This window comes from Cannabis sativa, chromosome 3, assembly GCF_029168945.1.
Source record: "Cannabis sativa cultivar Pink pepper isolate KNU-18-1 chromosome 3, ASM2916894v1, whole genome shotgun sequence".
Classification (NCBI taxonomy): domain Eukaryota; kingdom Viridiplantae; phylum Streptophyta; class Magnoliopsida; order Rosales; family Cannabaceae; genus Cannabis; species Cannabis sativa.
The window spans coordinates 53,755,426-53,771,905 of record NC_083603.1 but is presented as its reverse complement, the minus strand read 5'-3'; the positions used below and the strand labels follow the sequence as shown (position 1 = coordinate 53,771,905).

Sequence of the window (16,480 nt, the reverse complement as noted above, 5' to 3'; positions counted from 1 at the left end):
AGTGTTGCCTGAAACGTTGATTTCATTGAAGCTCTAATCGAATTTCCGTCACACCGACCTTTACCCATAGATCGATTGCTCTGATGCCACTTGATAGGAATTTTCTATCAATTTAATATAACAGTAGGAAATATAGGACAATAATAGTTGGTATATTGATACGAAGATAACAAAACTTAGTTGCTGGGTATTCGAGAGACCCAGTGCTCTGTCGAGAGCTCTAACTAATTCATTCCCCTCGCCCCGCCTCACTACTCGTATATATAGTGCCACTACCTCTCTTTACAATTATCCATATACCCCTCTTATTTATTATCCTAAGAGCACTCCCAACAACTTCTCTACTCTATTCTTTAAAATACCTCACCAAAACACTATTTTTTTTATTTTACCTCGCACATTTACATTACACCACACACCAGCTTCTAAATATTTTTCTCTATATCATATAAATATTATATTTTTACATATATTTTATTAATTAAAACAAAAAAAAATATGAAAATGAGTAAAAAAATAATAAAAAATTAATTAATTGAATGAAAGAGAGAAAGAAAAAATATAAACTATGTTTTACCTCTTCACTATTCATGAGCTAAATGTAGAGAATTTTGTTTTGGAGTTTGGGATGAGGTATAATAGCTAAGGATTTAAAGCATTTGTTGGAGCTCAATTTTAAACTTTTAGCTATTTTTTTTTAGCTTTTAGCTATTATAACTCATTTGTTGTGAGTGCTTTAAGGCCTATCAATATTTTGTATTGATAGATTAATCCCCATCCCTATTTAAAAGCAGATATGTTATGTTTTATTTTAATATATCTTTGTTACTACGGTTTTCCTCCGCCATATGTGAGATTACGCAATAAACTTTGGAGGGGGTCAATCTAAAACAAGAGAACTCTTTCTCTTTTTCGAATAAATAAATAAATAAAAAACATACTTAAGCTCTGAGTAAAAGATCAAATGAGATTTAACCTATTTACCTGCATTAGCCAGACAGCATTACTATCACCACTTTGCATTCCCCTAAAGATTGCAGCTCCTAATGAAGAAATGTACTCTGGGTCATCAACAGGTGGAGTATTCTCATCAAAAGTGTCACTGCAATGGGTCCAATAAGTCATTAACATGTTGTGATATAACATCAATTTATATTAGATCCATGCACATTTGGAATGAACAGCATCGAACACTACATTTGCTTATGTATTAATTGATGCAATCGATAATAGTTTTGTGGGGAAAAGCCTATCAGTCAAGAAATAACGTCTAGCCTAGGAGAAAAGTGAACCTAGAATTTCACATATCATTATTAATTTATTCACAAAACCTCCTTCTCTCAATCTTAAAAATCTGATTTATAAAAACCATTCAGCATTATAGCTTAAAATTAGAGTAAAAGAAGTTGCAGCAGAAGGAAGCTTGAAATTCCATTCTCCAAACCTCTTTCTAGACTGACTAACCCCCCCTCTTTCTCTTTCAAATCAAATTCCCAATCTATAGTTAGGATGTTAGAGAAACTTGGGAGGAACAGTCATGGAATTAGAGAACATTACCAGTTATATATATGACCCATCTTTCCATATTCTGCCAAAACATGTAAACCAGCCAGTGGAACAAATTAGAATATGAACTTTAGAGTGTCAGTCTTGCCATAAGAAAGCACAGCACCCTGGAAATCCTATAAGCACAAAAGACAAGGTGTGGGATTAGTGGTCACCTTCTAGCTGCTGCTCAATGAATGCTCGCCCAATTTCAACAAACAAAGGATCAGTTGCATCAAGAAGATATGTACAGCACCATCTAGGGTCACTCTTCACTGTAAACCTGAAGCATAATGACAAAGAAATGAAAAAAGTTTTCACCTATCACTCTATTATACATAGTTCAGCATATAAAATTAAGAAAAATTCATTACTAAAAATAGATTGTTTCACTAATATTCAAGAATTCCATGTTGAAAAGTGACATTTAAAGTATTCTTCTTTGTGGACTTGTTCCATTTTCTTGTTAGACTTTCATATAAAAAAAATGAAAAATGTTTGCTCTACTTTTGCTTCAGTGTAGCTCCATTTAGGAGACTTCTTCCATCCCTCTAGCAGTGATCACTCTAGGATCATTATAGTGTGTATGTCACTTGATAGCAGTATGCTAATTATGAAATCTGCATATGATAGCATGCACATGTGTGTATGTATACATTTATGCACTCTGCATGCATTTCTATCAGAAACCTAGTTTTCAATCTTATATCTTTTGTAATATTACTGATAAGACCCGAGATCTTCCGCTCAAGAACACCACAAAACAGTAGCAATAATAGGAGTAGAACAATAGTAAAACAATAGAAAATGTGTATTAAAAGTAGGAGAAACTCAATTACAGAGTAAGGGAGCCCTTAGGCCCCTTTGAAGCAATTAGAGATTTACTCAATACATTGCATACCTTCTCTACTATCTTACTCACCTATATATACTAGTGTATTCCCTCATAAACATTACCCTCAAAACAAAGACTCAAATACCCTTTTATTTAATATATGCTAGCCCACCATACTAATCCCAAGGCCTAACATTACCGGCCGCCCGAAATTCACCTTGTCCTCAAGGTGATTGATCAAATCACTCGAGTCTAGAGCCCTATGCTGTGTGCGACCTCTGTCAAAGAACCAGGTTAGTAATGTGGTATTCTGACATGTCCTTGATGCACCATTGGCTGGTTGGAGTAGTGTTTGGCGCCCTCTATCAAAAACCCAATGCTTGAATGGCACTAGCAAAGCACCAAAGTTATACTTCTCATCCACCAAAGGCATCCTCAGCGACACAAAGTCAAGGAAAGACAACTTGCCAAACTTCATTACAGCACGAACACGATCCAATATCCCCAAAGCACCATTGCCAAAACTTAGTAGTGGAGTGATAGTGGCATTGACACCAACATAGAGACCCCTAACGGTTGATATACTACAAGGGTAGACCCAGTACATGTGTAGAAATTCTTCTATTATTTCATGTTGATGTTTTGCTTTGTCAAAAAATGTCTTAAACATATTAAAAATCTCACTCCAGACCAATCTTAGATATTCCACATAGTACTTTTTAGATACATTGAGGCAACCTCTTACCATTCTTGTATGGTTAATCTTAGTAGACAACATGGAGTACTGAAGCATGACCTCAAGAGAACTAACAACCCTTCGTCTGGAAAATGTTCAACTGCACCATATCCTGATCCTTAACAAATCCAAAGTCTTCACCCAACTGTATAGTAATTTTATACCTATGCTGAGTAGGCCACTTCATCAGCACCTTCAAATTCGCATCCCTTTCTTGTGTTTGAATCATATGACCAAAAGATGCAAAAAGTGTAAAATTCTGTACAAAGAAATGGTAGAGAAGACGAAGTATCCTCTGTCGATCACCGCCTGTGACGCTTCCATAAATGCCGAGGATGCTAAGAAGTGGAAGTGCATAACAATTTGCTTTTGGTCTAAGGCGTGGATCCCAAATGGTAAATGCCTTTGCTGAGTGAAAAATTGGGCCCACGTGTGATATTATATGAGTGACATATGGAATCCAATTAAAAGGAAAAGAGATGGGTTTAGAATTTCTTAGAAGGTGGGCCGGATATAGAGCCCAATTAAATGGACTGGGCTGATTGTGGTAGGGCTTGAGCCTTAAATAATTGGGTTTAAGTTTTAGTAAATTGAAGCCCCTCCCCATCATCGTCTTCTTCAAAAGAAGATCCCCATTTCGCAGCTCTTCTCTTCGAGATGGTGTCTTCAATGGCTGAACCTTAGGCGACTCTTCCAGCGACCACGTCTCCCTCTTCTTCGTCTCCGGCGACGACTTCCACGGTCGGTTCGGCTCCGTCACCGCCAGCAACGTGATCGACCTCGGCACCAGCGATGAAACCCACCCAAACGACACCACCAGCGGGTCTTCCTCCTCCAACGCTATCGCTGACAGCATCTTCGTCATCTCCTCCTCGTTCGGCACCATCTTCAACACCACCTTCTTCTCCGGCGATGTTGCCCGCTGTGGGTTCTTCTCCACTGAAAATTTCATTCCAAAATCTTGGCAACTCAATGCTGAGTCTGTTTGTTGATCTACTGAGATTTGAATTTTTTTCTGTGAGAGTTCCTCAACAGCAATCGGTGGTTTTGCTTGAATAGATCGCACGTCATTTTTAACCTCAGTATCCATGGAACTCTCCAATTGTAAAATCTCCGTATCACTAGCAACATTCATCACATCCAACACACGTGAATTCCACTCCGTCATTCCAGAAAACGGTGGTGCAGCAGTGACAGTTTCCCTGAAGCTGTCGAGTCTAGCGAACGCTCGTTTGTGTTCTCTTATTGCCCTGTCCATCTCTTCATCGCTTTTAACATCCTTCTCTTCATTAATCTTAGCCTCAATATCCTTTAGGAGATCTGATTTCACAAGATCTTTGTCATCTTCAACCTTAAACCTTCGATGATACACTGAACCTTCGTGCGTGGATTGGGGACTGAATCTGCGAATCAGTAGGGATTTCAGTTCATTCCACATTTGAAAAGGATACCTCCGATTTTCCCAGCAGAACCATCTCCGAGCTGCTCCTTCGAGACAATGATTGCATTGTCTAATTTTTCCGCTGGTGTCAAATGTTGTAAGCTAAAGTGCAATTCAGCCCTGTAAGCCCATTCCTCGGGGTCATCTCCTGCGTCGAACAGCGGCAATTCATTTTTCGAGGCTTGAAACTCAAATCGATGCTCCGCAGCCTCCCTGATTCTGTTTCTAGCAGTTTCCAATCTGTCTAGTGTCGCCTCCACCGAATTCAGCTTAGATAATGTTGAATCCGATCCAACCACTCTTGATTCCATTGTGATAGTCACCGGTACCCACCAAGAACTTCCGCTCTGATACCAATTCATAAGACCCAAGATCTTCCGCTCAAGAACACCACAAAACAGTAGCAATAATAGGAGTAGAACAATAGTAAAACAATAGAAAATGTGTATTAAAAGTAGGAGAAACTCAATTACAGAGTAAGGGAGCCCTTAGGCCCCTTTGAAGCAATTAGAGATTTACTCAATACATTGCATACCTTCTCTACTATCTTACTCACCTATATATACCAGTGTATTCCCTCCTAAACATTACCCTCAAAACAAAGACTCAAATACCCTTTTATTTAATATATGCTAGCCCACCATACTAATCCCAAGGCCTAACAATTACAAAAACAATAAAGTAGTTTACAATTTTCACATCTTTCAAACTTTATGCTTAACCAGAAAGTATCAAAATCCAAATATCAGATAACAAGACTCACCAATTTCCCAAGCGTGTTATCTTTGCAAATGGAAATCTACTTTTCAGTGCAGCAGGAACATTACCAGAGAAGGCCGGAAGTACTGAAGCAGAAATATAAAAACATGGTAATATAATTTATCAGGAGGAGAAGACCCTATTAAAAAATAAATATTCAGTACAATTCTTATTTCCACCCTAGAAAAGAAAAAGATTTTATCCTAGAATGGTAATGCTGGTAACTTCCTTCTGCAGGCACAGAGCATAACGAAAGATTAAGATAGTATTAAATATACAAAACTATATTATTCAGTGGTTGTATCTATATGTACCAGGAGTCATTCCAAGTTCGTACATCCTTCGAAGTATCTTCTTCTGTAGTAAAAGCTGTTGATCAAGCCAACTTTGTGGCAATGGACCTCCCCATCTGTATAGAATGTTACATGTACAACAGAAAGTCAACACTATATAAACTTTCTATTTGGAGAGCATCTGGTTTTGCCAAAGATGAAAGCTCTCCTTGACATACTACACCCAGAGAAATATGTTAACATAATTCTTTGAAGATTTCAATAATGAAAAACAGGCACATATAAATATAAAAAATACCATTCATAAATTTATTACAGGAAGTGTACTAATACAATGGACAAGGTTTGAATTGAACAAGCATACTCTACGATGCTGCAGAGTATAAAATAAAGCATATAAACTAGAGAACTTTAAAAGTATTTCAGGAAAATCACATCCACCAACTAAGACAGACAAGAAGAGATATTCAACAGCATTAAGTGAAGAAAACACACATCCAAACTCAAACTTCAATTTTTGAACCTTAATTGAAGAAAACACACACACACAAAAGAAAAAAAAGAAAAGAAAAAAAAAAAAAACTCACTATGACTGGAGGATCTTAATGCTTGACATGGTGTCCTGTATAAAAGTTAGAACAAGACATTTTCTAATCAACCTTCCTATTCTCTTTATTTCCTCGGTCTCTCCCCCCAAAAGTCTGAATGTTTGATGACTCCTGCTCTTCACATCCATAATATAACCATGTGCATCTATGAGTTTCCTAACTAGTACTTATTCTCATGGAAAAATTTTATTTTTCTTACTAAAGTAATCTAATCCAACGAATTTCTCAGAACAGACACTATAAAAAATAAAAAATAAGAAAATTAAAAAATAAATACACACATTATATACTCATTATATCATAAATTATAAATGAGTTCACTTAGTTCAGCTACTCGTTAACTCACCCATGCAAATTTCCCATACGAGACCATGCTAGGAATGCAGGACCTCCAAAGAAATCATCCAAATCCTTACTGCTCATATTAAATTTCTGTATATAAGAAAATTATAAAACATCAAAAAGAGTATCAGTTCTGGCAATGCATTGATTTTGAATGTAAATTTTGTGAAGAAAAAAGGAGACTTGGTTCATTTCCAACCTGAAAAACTTTCTGCCAGATAGCCTCTTGCCCTGTAAATGCTAGAGGTAGGTTGATACCCTGAAGAGCCATCCAATCAATCTCCTTCTCCCACCTTTCCCAATCCCACCAAGCAAAAGAATCTAACAAAAACAGATAATGAAAGAACAAAAATTCAAATTTATAAGACAACTCCAAAATTGGAAGCCACGGGCCATACAAATGGTTTTTCAATAGCTTGTTTCTCACAAAATACATAGCAGTTTGGAAACACAAGCTTACAGCTAGATGAGACAGCATTTTGGTAATAACTCCAGGGAACAGGTCTTGGGACAAAAACGCCATTATCATCGACACGGGGGAGCAATCCAGCTTTTGGCACCGAACATAGTTGAGCTCCGCCAGTTTTGTCCCAGGATATATGTGAACCACACCAATTCTTCAAATACCAGTGCAGACCAGCCACAATGTCCACTCCAGTGACCCCAATTATTCTATTTTCCAATTAAACATCACAATATTTTGGTTAAAAAATAAGAGAGCTTTGGTTGTTCTATGATGCCAGTCCGAATGGCGTTCATAAGTTTAAAGTTCAAATCAAAAGAACAAGTATTCTTCAACTAAGTTGGCAAAAGGGTATCTCATTAACTCCTCAACAATACTACTAGTACTAGTTAACACTATGAAAAAATTTCTCAATGCTGAACGTTAAGTATTTTAAACTTCATTTACAAATTGAAAATGAAATTAACCTTAACCAAAGAAAAGACAAAAAAAGTCGAGCAGTGAACATACAAAATTTCTGGGTCCCCTCCACGTCTATGGAAATCAGGATGGTTCCTGATGATGAAGCAAGACGCACCTCCGCATTGCTCCTAAAGAAAACATTGAAAAGTAGCGTTAGTAAGCAATTTTCTTGGCTTAGCGACCAGCATAAAGAAACTAAGTGGAGAAGAAAATAGTGGACCTTAGAGACAATTTGAAAATCGAAGGAGGAAGAATGAGAAGGAATTAGCCGGCGAAGGACGCCACGAGCGGCGGCAAGTTGAAGGGAAGGTGGAGACCTCTCGCGATCCTGCGTTTGGAGAAGGTTGGAGAGGTGACGAACTCCAATACTGGAGGGATGAGCGGTGGGGAAGGTGAGACATGTAAGGAGAAAGAGAGTGAATAAAATGGCGGGAAAGGAGGAGGCCATTGGAGAGGAGTGGAGTGGAGGAGAGTAGAGAAGAAAGGAACATGGTGAGGAAGAAGGGAATCTTGTATTTTGGAGAGCAAAGAACGAAGTGGTTGAGTCTTGGATTATTCAGAGAGAATCAGAAGCCGGCCATAACAAACCAAATAGCCCCACTACATGTGTGGTGGACTTAAAATAAAATAAAAAATAATAAAAACAAAAAATACAATAATTTATATAGTAAGGTGTATATATATATACTAGTAAACAGCTACGTGCGAGGCACATATACTAAATTTTATGCTAGTTTTTTTCTATGTTATTTGAAAGTGATACAATTAAAAATTAAAAATAAAATATATTATTAGTTATTAGGGGAGATTATTATTATGTGTATCTAAATATTATAATTTGTAAAGTTGTCAAGTAAAAGTGAATACTGAATGCAATATATTAGTATTAAGAAAGCTTGATGATTTAAATATGTTCTTAATTTAATCCAAAAATAAACTAAAAATTGATGTTCTAATACTTAAAGAAACATTACTTAAATGGGTGTAAGATAAAAAGAAAATTAAAAATCAATCTCTGTTATAAAATAATATAAAGTAGATGAGAGAAAAGAAGAAGAAGATGAAGAGAGAAAGAGAAAGTGAATGAGAATTTCTGAGTTGTTTATTCCAATGGGGTGAACCCCTATTTATACAAATACAAGAGTGAGATATTAAGAAACTAAGAAAAAGGGAAACTAAGAAAAAGAGGAATATTGATTACAATTAATGGTAATAAATAAAAGATTTGGACATCCACATAATTATTAATATTTATAACACTCCCCCTTGGATGTCCATAATAACTGCCTTATTAAAAATCTTGCTGAAAACTTGATCAAAGGAAAAAGAGTATAATGTAAACTAACTCCCCCTCATTTAGGCATTTGTGGAGATCTTCTAATCGACGAATTTCGATCTTGTCTGCCGTCTTCTCAAATGTTGATGTTGGTAATAACTTTGTGAATAAGTTTGTAAGATTGACACTTGATTGAATATGTTGAACACCAATATGCATTTTCTTGAAGCATATAAAGAAGAATTTCGTGGAATGTGTTCTAACTCTATCTCCTTCAATGTACCTCCTTTTAGTTGAACGATGCAAGCAGTATTATCCATAGAGAATTGCTTGGGTTGATACTTCTTTATTGAGTGCAATCCATATGTTTCCCGAATATGCTATGTCAATGATCTCACTCACACACATTCTCTACTTGCTTCATAAAATGCAAGTATGTTAACATGATTTATAGTTGCCTCGTTAAAAACCTTGCCAGAAAAACCCAGTGGGACAAAATCTGAGCTAAGGGAAAAAAGAGTACAATATATATTTCATATTCATAACTATTTGCAACTTGCCTCGTTAAAAACCTTGCCAGGAAAACCCAGTGGGACAAAACTTGAGCTAAGGGAAAAAGAGTGCAATATGAATATGTCTCCCCGCCATGCACATATGATCCATAATTCTTTTGGTGATAATATATCTCATAAGATTATTGTTATCACTTTTAAAATATCACCATATATAATCTTTGATCATATATTTTCTATAACTCTTCCAGAGTATGCATGGACTTCTAAATTATAGATGAGGGGTTCGTGGAACATTAATCTTTATCCAACTAATTGTATCATTCATGTGTGTACACAACTTTGTTCATACGAAAATTTAAAATTTAAAGTAGATATGAACATAACACATTAATGGTACTACAAATTTTCATTTGTGACAATGATGGTACTCCAAGACCATATATTTATTCCATCTTGTTTTATGATCTTAATTTCCATATCAAATGATCATATATCTATAATTCTTCATACATATGAAGTACTTCAGGACTTCAATACTAATGAACAAACTTTATGTTGGGTTTTATGCACTAAATAAAACTCATTTCAATATAATCAGATTTACTTATTAATATAGATCAGAAATAACATTTAATGTTGCATGGTTCACATGATTTATTTCATGATTATATGTACATAATGTATAAATTCATCTGAAACCCTTTTCACATACTTGATCCTGTTTATTGTGCCGTCAACACATTGGAAAGTAAACATGACTATGTGAATAAAGTTTCCTAGATTTATCAAACACAGGGTTTTACTGATATGATAATCTACAACAAGAGTTTACTTGTATTTGGAGAAATACTATGTTCTTTCCAGAATATTGGTTAAAGTAAAGCTCAGGTTGGATGCATGGAGTATGCATCGGAAGGGACCGATATTGAACTTTGACTTAGATTTATTAAACTTACCGTAAAATCTATTCAAGTCAATATCGCCTAGTTGATCCTAGATCAAATGTTCTTAATCCTGTTATGATTAGGCTCAATCTTGAAAGGCTATTCGTGTTCTTTGATTTGTTAGTTAAGCCTACTTTTAGGTCAGGGTGATACGTACATTTTGGGAACACGGTAGTGCAATTGAGTGGGAGCGCTATCATAAACATGGAATCTATAGCTTCTATCTGGCGAATAGTAAGCAAAGGATGATCTCCTTCGAGCTTGACCAAACGAACATAAATGGTGGAGTACTCATTTCACATAAGCTGAAATATCATTTAAACGGGGTCAAGTGTTTTAAGGAATAAATACATTGTAGGGTGTAACGGTAATTTAATCCATTTACAGTGTAGATCATTCATATAGAGGATCATTGATCACATTAGGATTATAACAATGGATAACTAATGATGTCTCTATATGGTGGAACATATAGAACATTCTATATACTGAGAGTGCAATTCTAAGTTCTATGCGTGGATTCAACGAAGAATTAATAAGTTAGTGAATTTTAGTGCTAAATTCTTGATCTACTTATTGGAAGCTCGGTTATATAGACCCATGGTCCCCCCACTAGTTGAGATAATATTACTTGTAAGACTCATGTAATTGGTTTTGATTAATCAATTATAATTCTCAAACTAGACTATGTCTATTTGTGAAATTTTCACTAAGTAAGGGCGAAATTGTAAAGAAAGAGTTATAGGGGCATATTTGTTAATTATGATACTTTGTATGGTTCAATTAATAAATATGATAAATGACAATATTATTTAATAATTATTTATAGTTATTAAATAGTTAGAATTGACATTTAAATGGTTGAATTAGAAAATTGGCGTTTTTGAGAAAATTAGATGCAGAAAAGATAAAACTGCAAAATTGCAAAAAGTGAGGCCCAAATCCACTTGTATAGGGCCAGCCACTTTTGTAGGAAATTTAAACTGATTTTTTCATTATTTTAATGCCAAATAATTCAAACCTAACCCTAGTGGAATGCTATAAATAGATAGTGAAGGCTTCAGAAAATTTACACTAAATTTCTACACTTAAATTTTCTATTTTTCCTTCAGAGAAAAACCTGAGCCTTTCTCTCTCCCTATCTTTAGCTGCCACTTCTTCTTTCTCTTCCCTCTTGAATTTTGAAATTCTTAGTGTATGAGTAGTGCCCACACACAGCAAGTGATACCTCAATCATAGTGAGGAAGATCGTGAAGAAAGATCATCAGCAAAGGAGTTTCAGCATCAAAGATTCAGAGAAAGAGATTCAGGTTCAGATATTGATAATGCTCTGCTACAGAAAGGAATCAAGGGCTAGATATCTGAACGGAAGGAGTCATTATATTCCGCTGCACCCAATGTAAGGTTTCTTAAACTTTATATGTGTTTAATTTATCGTTTTAGAAAGTTCTTATTTAGGATGTTAATAAACATACTTGTGAGTAGATCTAAGATCCTGGTAAAATAATTTCCAACAACTGGTATCAGAGCCATGGTAATTGATTTACTTGCAAGAAATTTGGACTTTAAAACGATTGTTTGTATGTTCTTTGGATGGTATCATGTTGTATTGAGTGTTATTTGATGATTGATTGATGTTTGTGAAATTTTCGTGAAAAATAATTGCGATTTCATCTATGGAATTATTTTTATTGGATAGTATGGAAAAAATTAAGCAAGTTAGCCTTTTACAGAACTTAATTTGGATTTTATTTGAATTAGTTATGATTTTTTGAAGATTTGAAAAAATCGGGGCTGTGCTGATATTTTCCTGCGATCGCAAATCTGTCCGTACAGTTTCAAATTTTTTTGTTTTTCTTCGATTTTTCATGCTTTTTCATGGAATTAACTTCCAATTTTTTGTATAGTTTTGTATATATACTATTACTATTCCTAATTCAATTCTAATTATCATTTTGAATTAATTTAATTTTTTTTAATTTAATTCAAGATATTAGCATAATTTGAATTTGAATAGAATTAGTATCTATCTTCTTGCTTAAAAATCTATCTTATTTTTAAATTTGATTATATCTTATTTTTTTTTTAAATTTAAGGTCAGATTTTATAAGATATTTATAAAATCTTTTAAGATATTTTTAAGATATCTTATCTTTTAAGATATTTTTAATTATATCTTATCTTTTAAGATTTTTTTTAAATTAAATCTTTTTAGATATTTTGACCTTATTTAAATTTAAAATAAGATATTTATAATCATGTAATTTTAAATAGATGTAAGATATTTTGCTAACTTTTAAATTTTCTTATTTTATTTATTTAAATTAAATTTAAAATCTGAAAAGATATTTCATTTATCTTTTACAATTTTTATTTTTAAAATAACATTTAATTTTTTAAAAGTAGTTAGCAAATTTTGAAATGATATTTAGGTTGGTTGAAACCTAATTTTTCAAAATTGTAGGTTTAATTTTAAATTTAATTTTCGAATTTTTTCAATTTTTTTTTTAAAATTTTCGAATTTTTTTTATTTAATTAATTATTTTCGAAATTAAATATTTAATTTAAAATTAAATAAATCCTACATCCAACTATCCAGCTAACCTTGTTGCAGGAGTATGTGTTTTAACTTGTTTGTAAGTTTTTAAAAACCTATTATTACTTGATTGCAAATAGTCATGGTTACCTTTTGCCAGATCTAATGATCTGATGGCTCCCTTGGTCAAGATAATAATTTGTAACAGGTATAATTTACAATCTTCTTTCATCTGTGTATGACCTAGCAACATGATAGGACCCATCCAAAGTGTGCCTGTGTGAGCCTATGTGTTTAATTTGATTATAGATGCATATAGGTTGCTGTTGCTAAAATAAATTATCATAGTTCTTGATAGAATTTATTTAGGCCCATTTAGTTTTTGGGCTTATTCAATTAATAACAGTTGTTCTTATTAAGGTTAAATTCCTCTCTTTTGGGCCTTGTGTGAGAGTTGGGAGCCATAGAAGTGGGTACGACATACTGAACCCAACACCCCCTCACACAAACCACGCCAATTGTGAAGGCCCATTTGCCTGATTTGAACAAATGTACTAGGTTAATTACACTAGTTTAACCTAATAAAATTGATTAGCAACATAATTAATTTCATTTATTTTGAAATTAATTTAAGAAAATTATAGTTTAAAGAATTCTTTATTCTAAGCTAAACTATATGTATTTTCTTGTATTTAGTTAAATATAGAATTATAACCATCTAGATTCTTTCTGGAACTTAATTTAAATTTTTCATTAAATATTCCTATTTAAGTTGATATTTAGTTATCTTCAACTAACCAACTTAAATCTGAATATCTTTTGAATTTCAAATTTCAAAATTAAGTTGAGGAATTTTAGGCATTGGTTATTAAGATTCTTTAAATATTTTTTAAGTTAATATCTTTTCGAATATTAACTTAAAATGGAATATTTTTAAATTAAGTGGTTACAACTTAATTTTTGATATTTAATTAAATTTAAATTTGAAAAATATTTAAGTTCTAGATTTTTTCTAATACAACTTAAATTAGATATTTTTTTCAAATTTTGTGGAAAAGATAATTAGTCAAATAAGATATTTTCTAGATAGTTATTTCTAGACTACTTATTATTTCTAATATTAAATAGGAAAATATTATAAATTGTGAAATTAATTATTTAATTAATTTTGGTACAATTTATTTTAAGTATATTTTTCCTAGTATTAAACTAGAAATTAATAATTAAGCCTTCTCTACACTTAATTATTTATTTCTTGAATTTAATACATTTAATTAATTTGAAAATTAAATATCTAAGTTGATTTTTATCATCATACTTAAATATTTCTTTTTCATGACATTTAATTAAATAGAAAATTATTTTTAGTTGAAATTTATTTTTTCAACTAAATTTAAATAATTTTCAAAATATATTTTTTTCTTTATTTTATTAATCAAATTTCGAAATTGCATTTCTTAAATGCTGGAATTTCGAATTTTATTTGAAAAATAGATTAAGTTGTAAATTAATTATTTATTTTAATTAATTCTTGGATCAACTTAAATCAATGATTTTTTCATTTATTGATTAATTTAAAATAAATTGAATTAAAGTATATTATTAGAAGTTGAATTAATTAGTCAAAGGAAAATCTAGATAGATGATATTTTTGCTTGAAGTATTTTTCTAGTGTATTTAATTAAATAGAAAATTAATATTTAAGTTGATTTTCATCATCATACTTAAATATTTGAAATTTTTCTTATATATTTAATTAAATAGGAAAATTATATTTTTTGTTGTAAATTAATTTTATTAATTAATTTTGGGCCAACATTAAATTAGAATAATTTTTCCAGGATTTATTTTTTATTTTAATATGCATTTTTCGAAAATTGTATTCTTATATACTTTAATTTTTCGAAATGCAATATATATTTATAGAAAATTAAATTTGAGTTGTAAATTAATTTAAATTAATTTTGTAACAACTTAAATTGAATATTTTTCTAAATATTTATTGGAAATTATTACTAAGATGGAAATAATTCATGTTATTTTCATATCCATCTAAGTAAAATTTATAAATATTAAATTAAAATTTATATTTGGAATTTTTCATTCTAAATTGGAAATTTTAATTAAATAAATATATATTTAAAATAAATAGAATAAATAAAGAGAATCAAAGAAAATACAACTCACTTTAAATAATGAGCTTGATTATTATTAAGATATTCGATCTCCATTGTTGGTCTTACAAAAGTTAAATGTTTTCAATATAACCTCGAGACGCTAGACTTCGTCCCCCTATGGATGGTTATTCGTTGAACGCATTTAACACCGTAAGATTTCATTTGATAAGTGTTTTGTAAGTTTTCGTCTCTATTAGACTCTCCCTAACGGTGACTACTTAGAGATAAACTTATGAAACATGAAACAATGGTGGAAGCTCATAAAATGAGAATAACCTTGACTCTCGCCTACCGGGACAACGTTGGATTCTTATTTTGATCGAATAAAAGGTTGCTAGAATGGTTTCTATTTTAGATGAGCTGACAACTCTATTCAATAAATGATGCTTTGACTCTCGCCTACGGGACCTTTGTATCAGTTTGTTGAAAACCTTGGAAATTATTTAGGATTGTATGTTTTAGTATTTTCACTAGTCATTCCTACTTGCTATATGTTTATAATTTCTGAATTGTGTATGAATTTATATTGAACCATGTTATTTTCTGTTATTAAGTTGTAGTTTAATTTCGAATCTTCATTGTTGGTCCGACATGTTTGTTTATCTAATGAGATAAATCCCTAGTGGATTTTCACCATTAGACATACATAATAGTGTAAGATCTCGAAAGATAAGTATTGTATATGCGACATCTAACTGTTCATCAATTGATGACACCTTAGACTAGTATTTTTACAATATGAAACAAGAAGATTACATAAATAAGATTACTTTGTCTTTCGCTAATCGAAGCATCGTTGGATTCTTATTTTAAACGAAATTATCCTAATTCCTCTTAGCTTATTCATTTCGAATTAGCTTTATAACATATCATTGGATGAATGGTCTATAAATCATTTCATGTCATTCTATATTTTCTCTTAAGAAATTAAATGACGCATATGATTATAATCCCGAAATTCTATTCCCAATTGATATAAATCCTCAATCTTAGAAATCTCCTACTTGTATGGGCAAATCTGACTTAGAGTTTGTATTAGTAGTGGTGGTCCAAGAAAGAATTACTCATTATATTTGGTTGAATTTAAGTCTTTGACTTTAATTTTAGAATCCAAACAGAAATTTTCTTATATTTCTAATTCCAGATACAATACAGTTACACTTTCTCAAGTGTTTAATATCCATCTTTTATTAATGGATTCAAACTGTATGGAATATGAGTTAGGTATTCTGTGACCAGGATCCACTTGAAGTATTCTAAGAACTCTTTGATGTAACTTTACCTAAGTCATCAAAAGACACTACCACTTTTTTTTAATCTATGGTATTTGTATCTTGTTCATAGTTGATTTGACAAGATCAATCTCTGCAAAGAGTTAATATGCCTATATCCACTGAAAGTAGTTCATCTCATTCGCAGATGGATGTACATTCAAGGGTGGATATGAGTTTTTCGTTGTATTCTTAAAACGATAACTCTAGATTATACCTTTTAGCAAGAAATTTGAAATGTTTGAAAAATTTCATTAATTTCTAGCAATGGTTAAAA

At 32.1% G+C, this 16,480-nt stretch overlaps 1 protein-coding gene across 1 annotated transcript in view; it reads right to left on the bottom strand.

Annotated features, from left to right (window-relative positions):
* Nucleotides 1-8,171, bottom strand: part of LOC133035391 (alpha-N-acetylglucosaminidase-like) — a 19,711-nt gene extending 11,540 nt beyond the window's left edge. Inside the window, exons 1-10 of the mRNA XM_061111263.1 lie at nt 7,705-8,171; nt 7,533-7,612; nt 7,020-7,231; nt 6,759-6,880; nt 6,564-6,649; nt 5,631-5,725; nt 5,321-5,402; nt 1,722-1,828; nt 1,558-1,588; nt 985-1,102 (exon numbers count right to left, since the gene is read on the bottom strand). Of these exons, the coding sequence (XP_060967246.1) occupies nt 985-1,102; nt 1,558-1,588; nt 1,722-1,828; nt 5,321-5,402; nt 5,631-5,725; nt 6,564-6,649; nt 6,759-6,880; nt 7,020-7,231; nt 7,533-7,612; nt 7,705-7,932 (1,161 nt within the window). The 5' untranslated portion in view covers nt 7,933-8,171. The remainder of the gene's footprint in view (nt 1-984; nt 1,103-1,557; nt 1,589-1,721; nt 1,829-5,320; nt 5,403-5,630; nt 5,726-6,563; nt 6,650-6,758; nt 6,881-7,019; nt 7,232-7,532; nt 7,613-7,704) is intronic.
* Nucleotides 8,172-16,480: the final 8,309 nt, after the last annotated feature.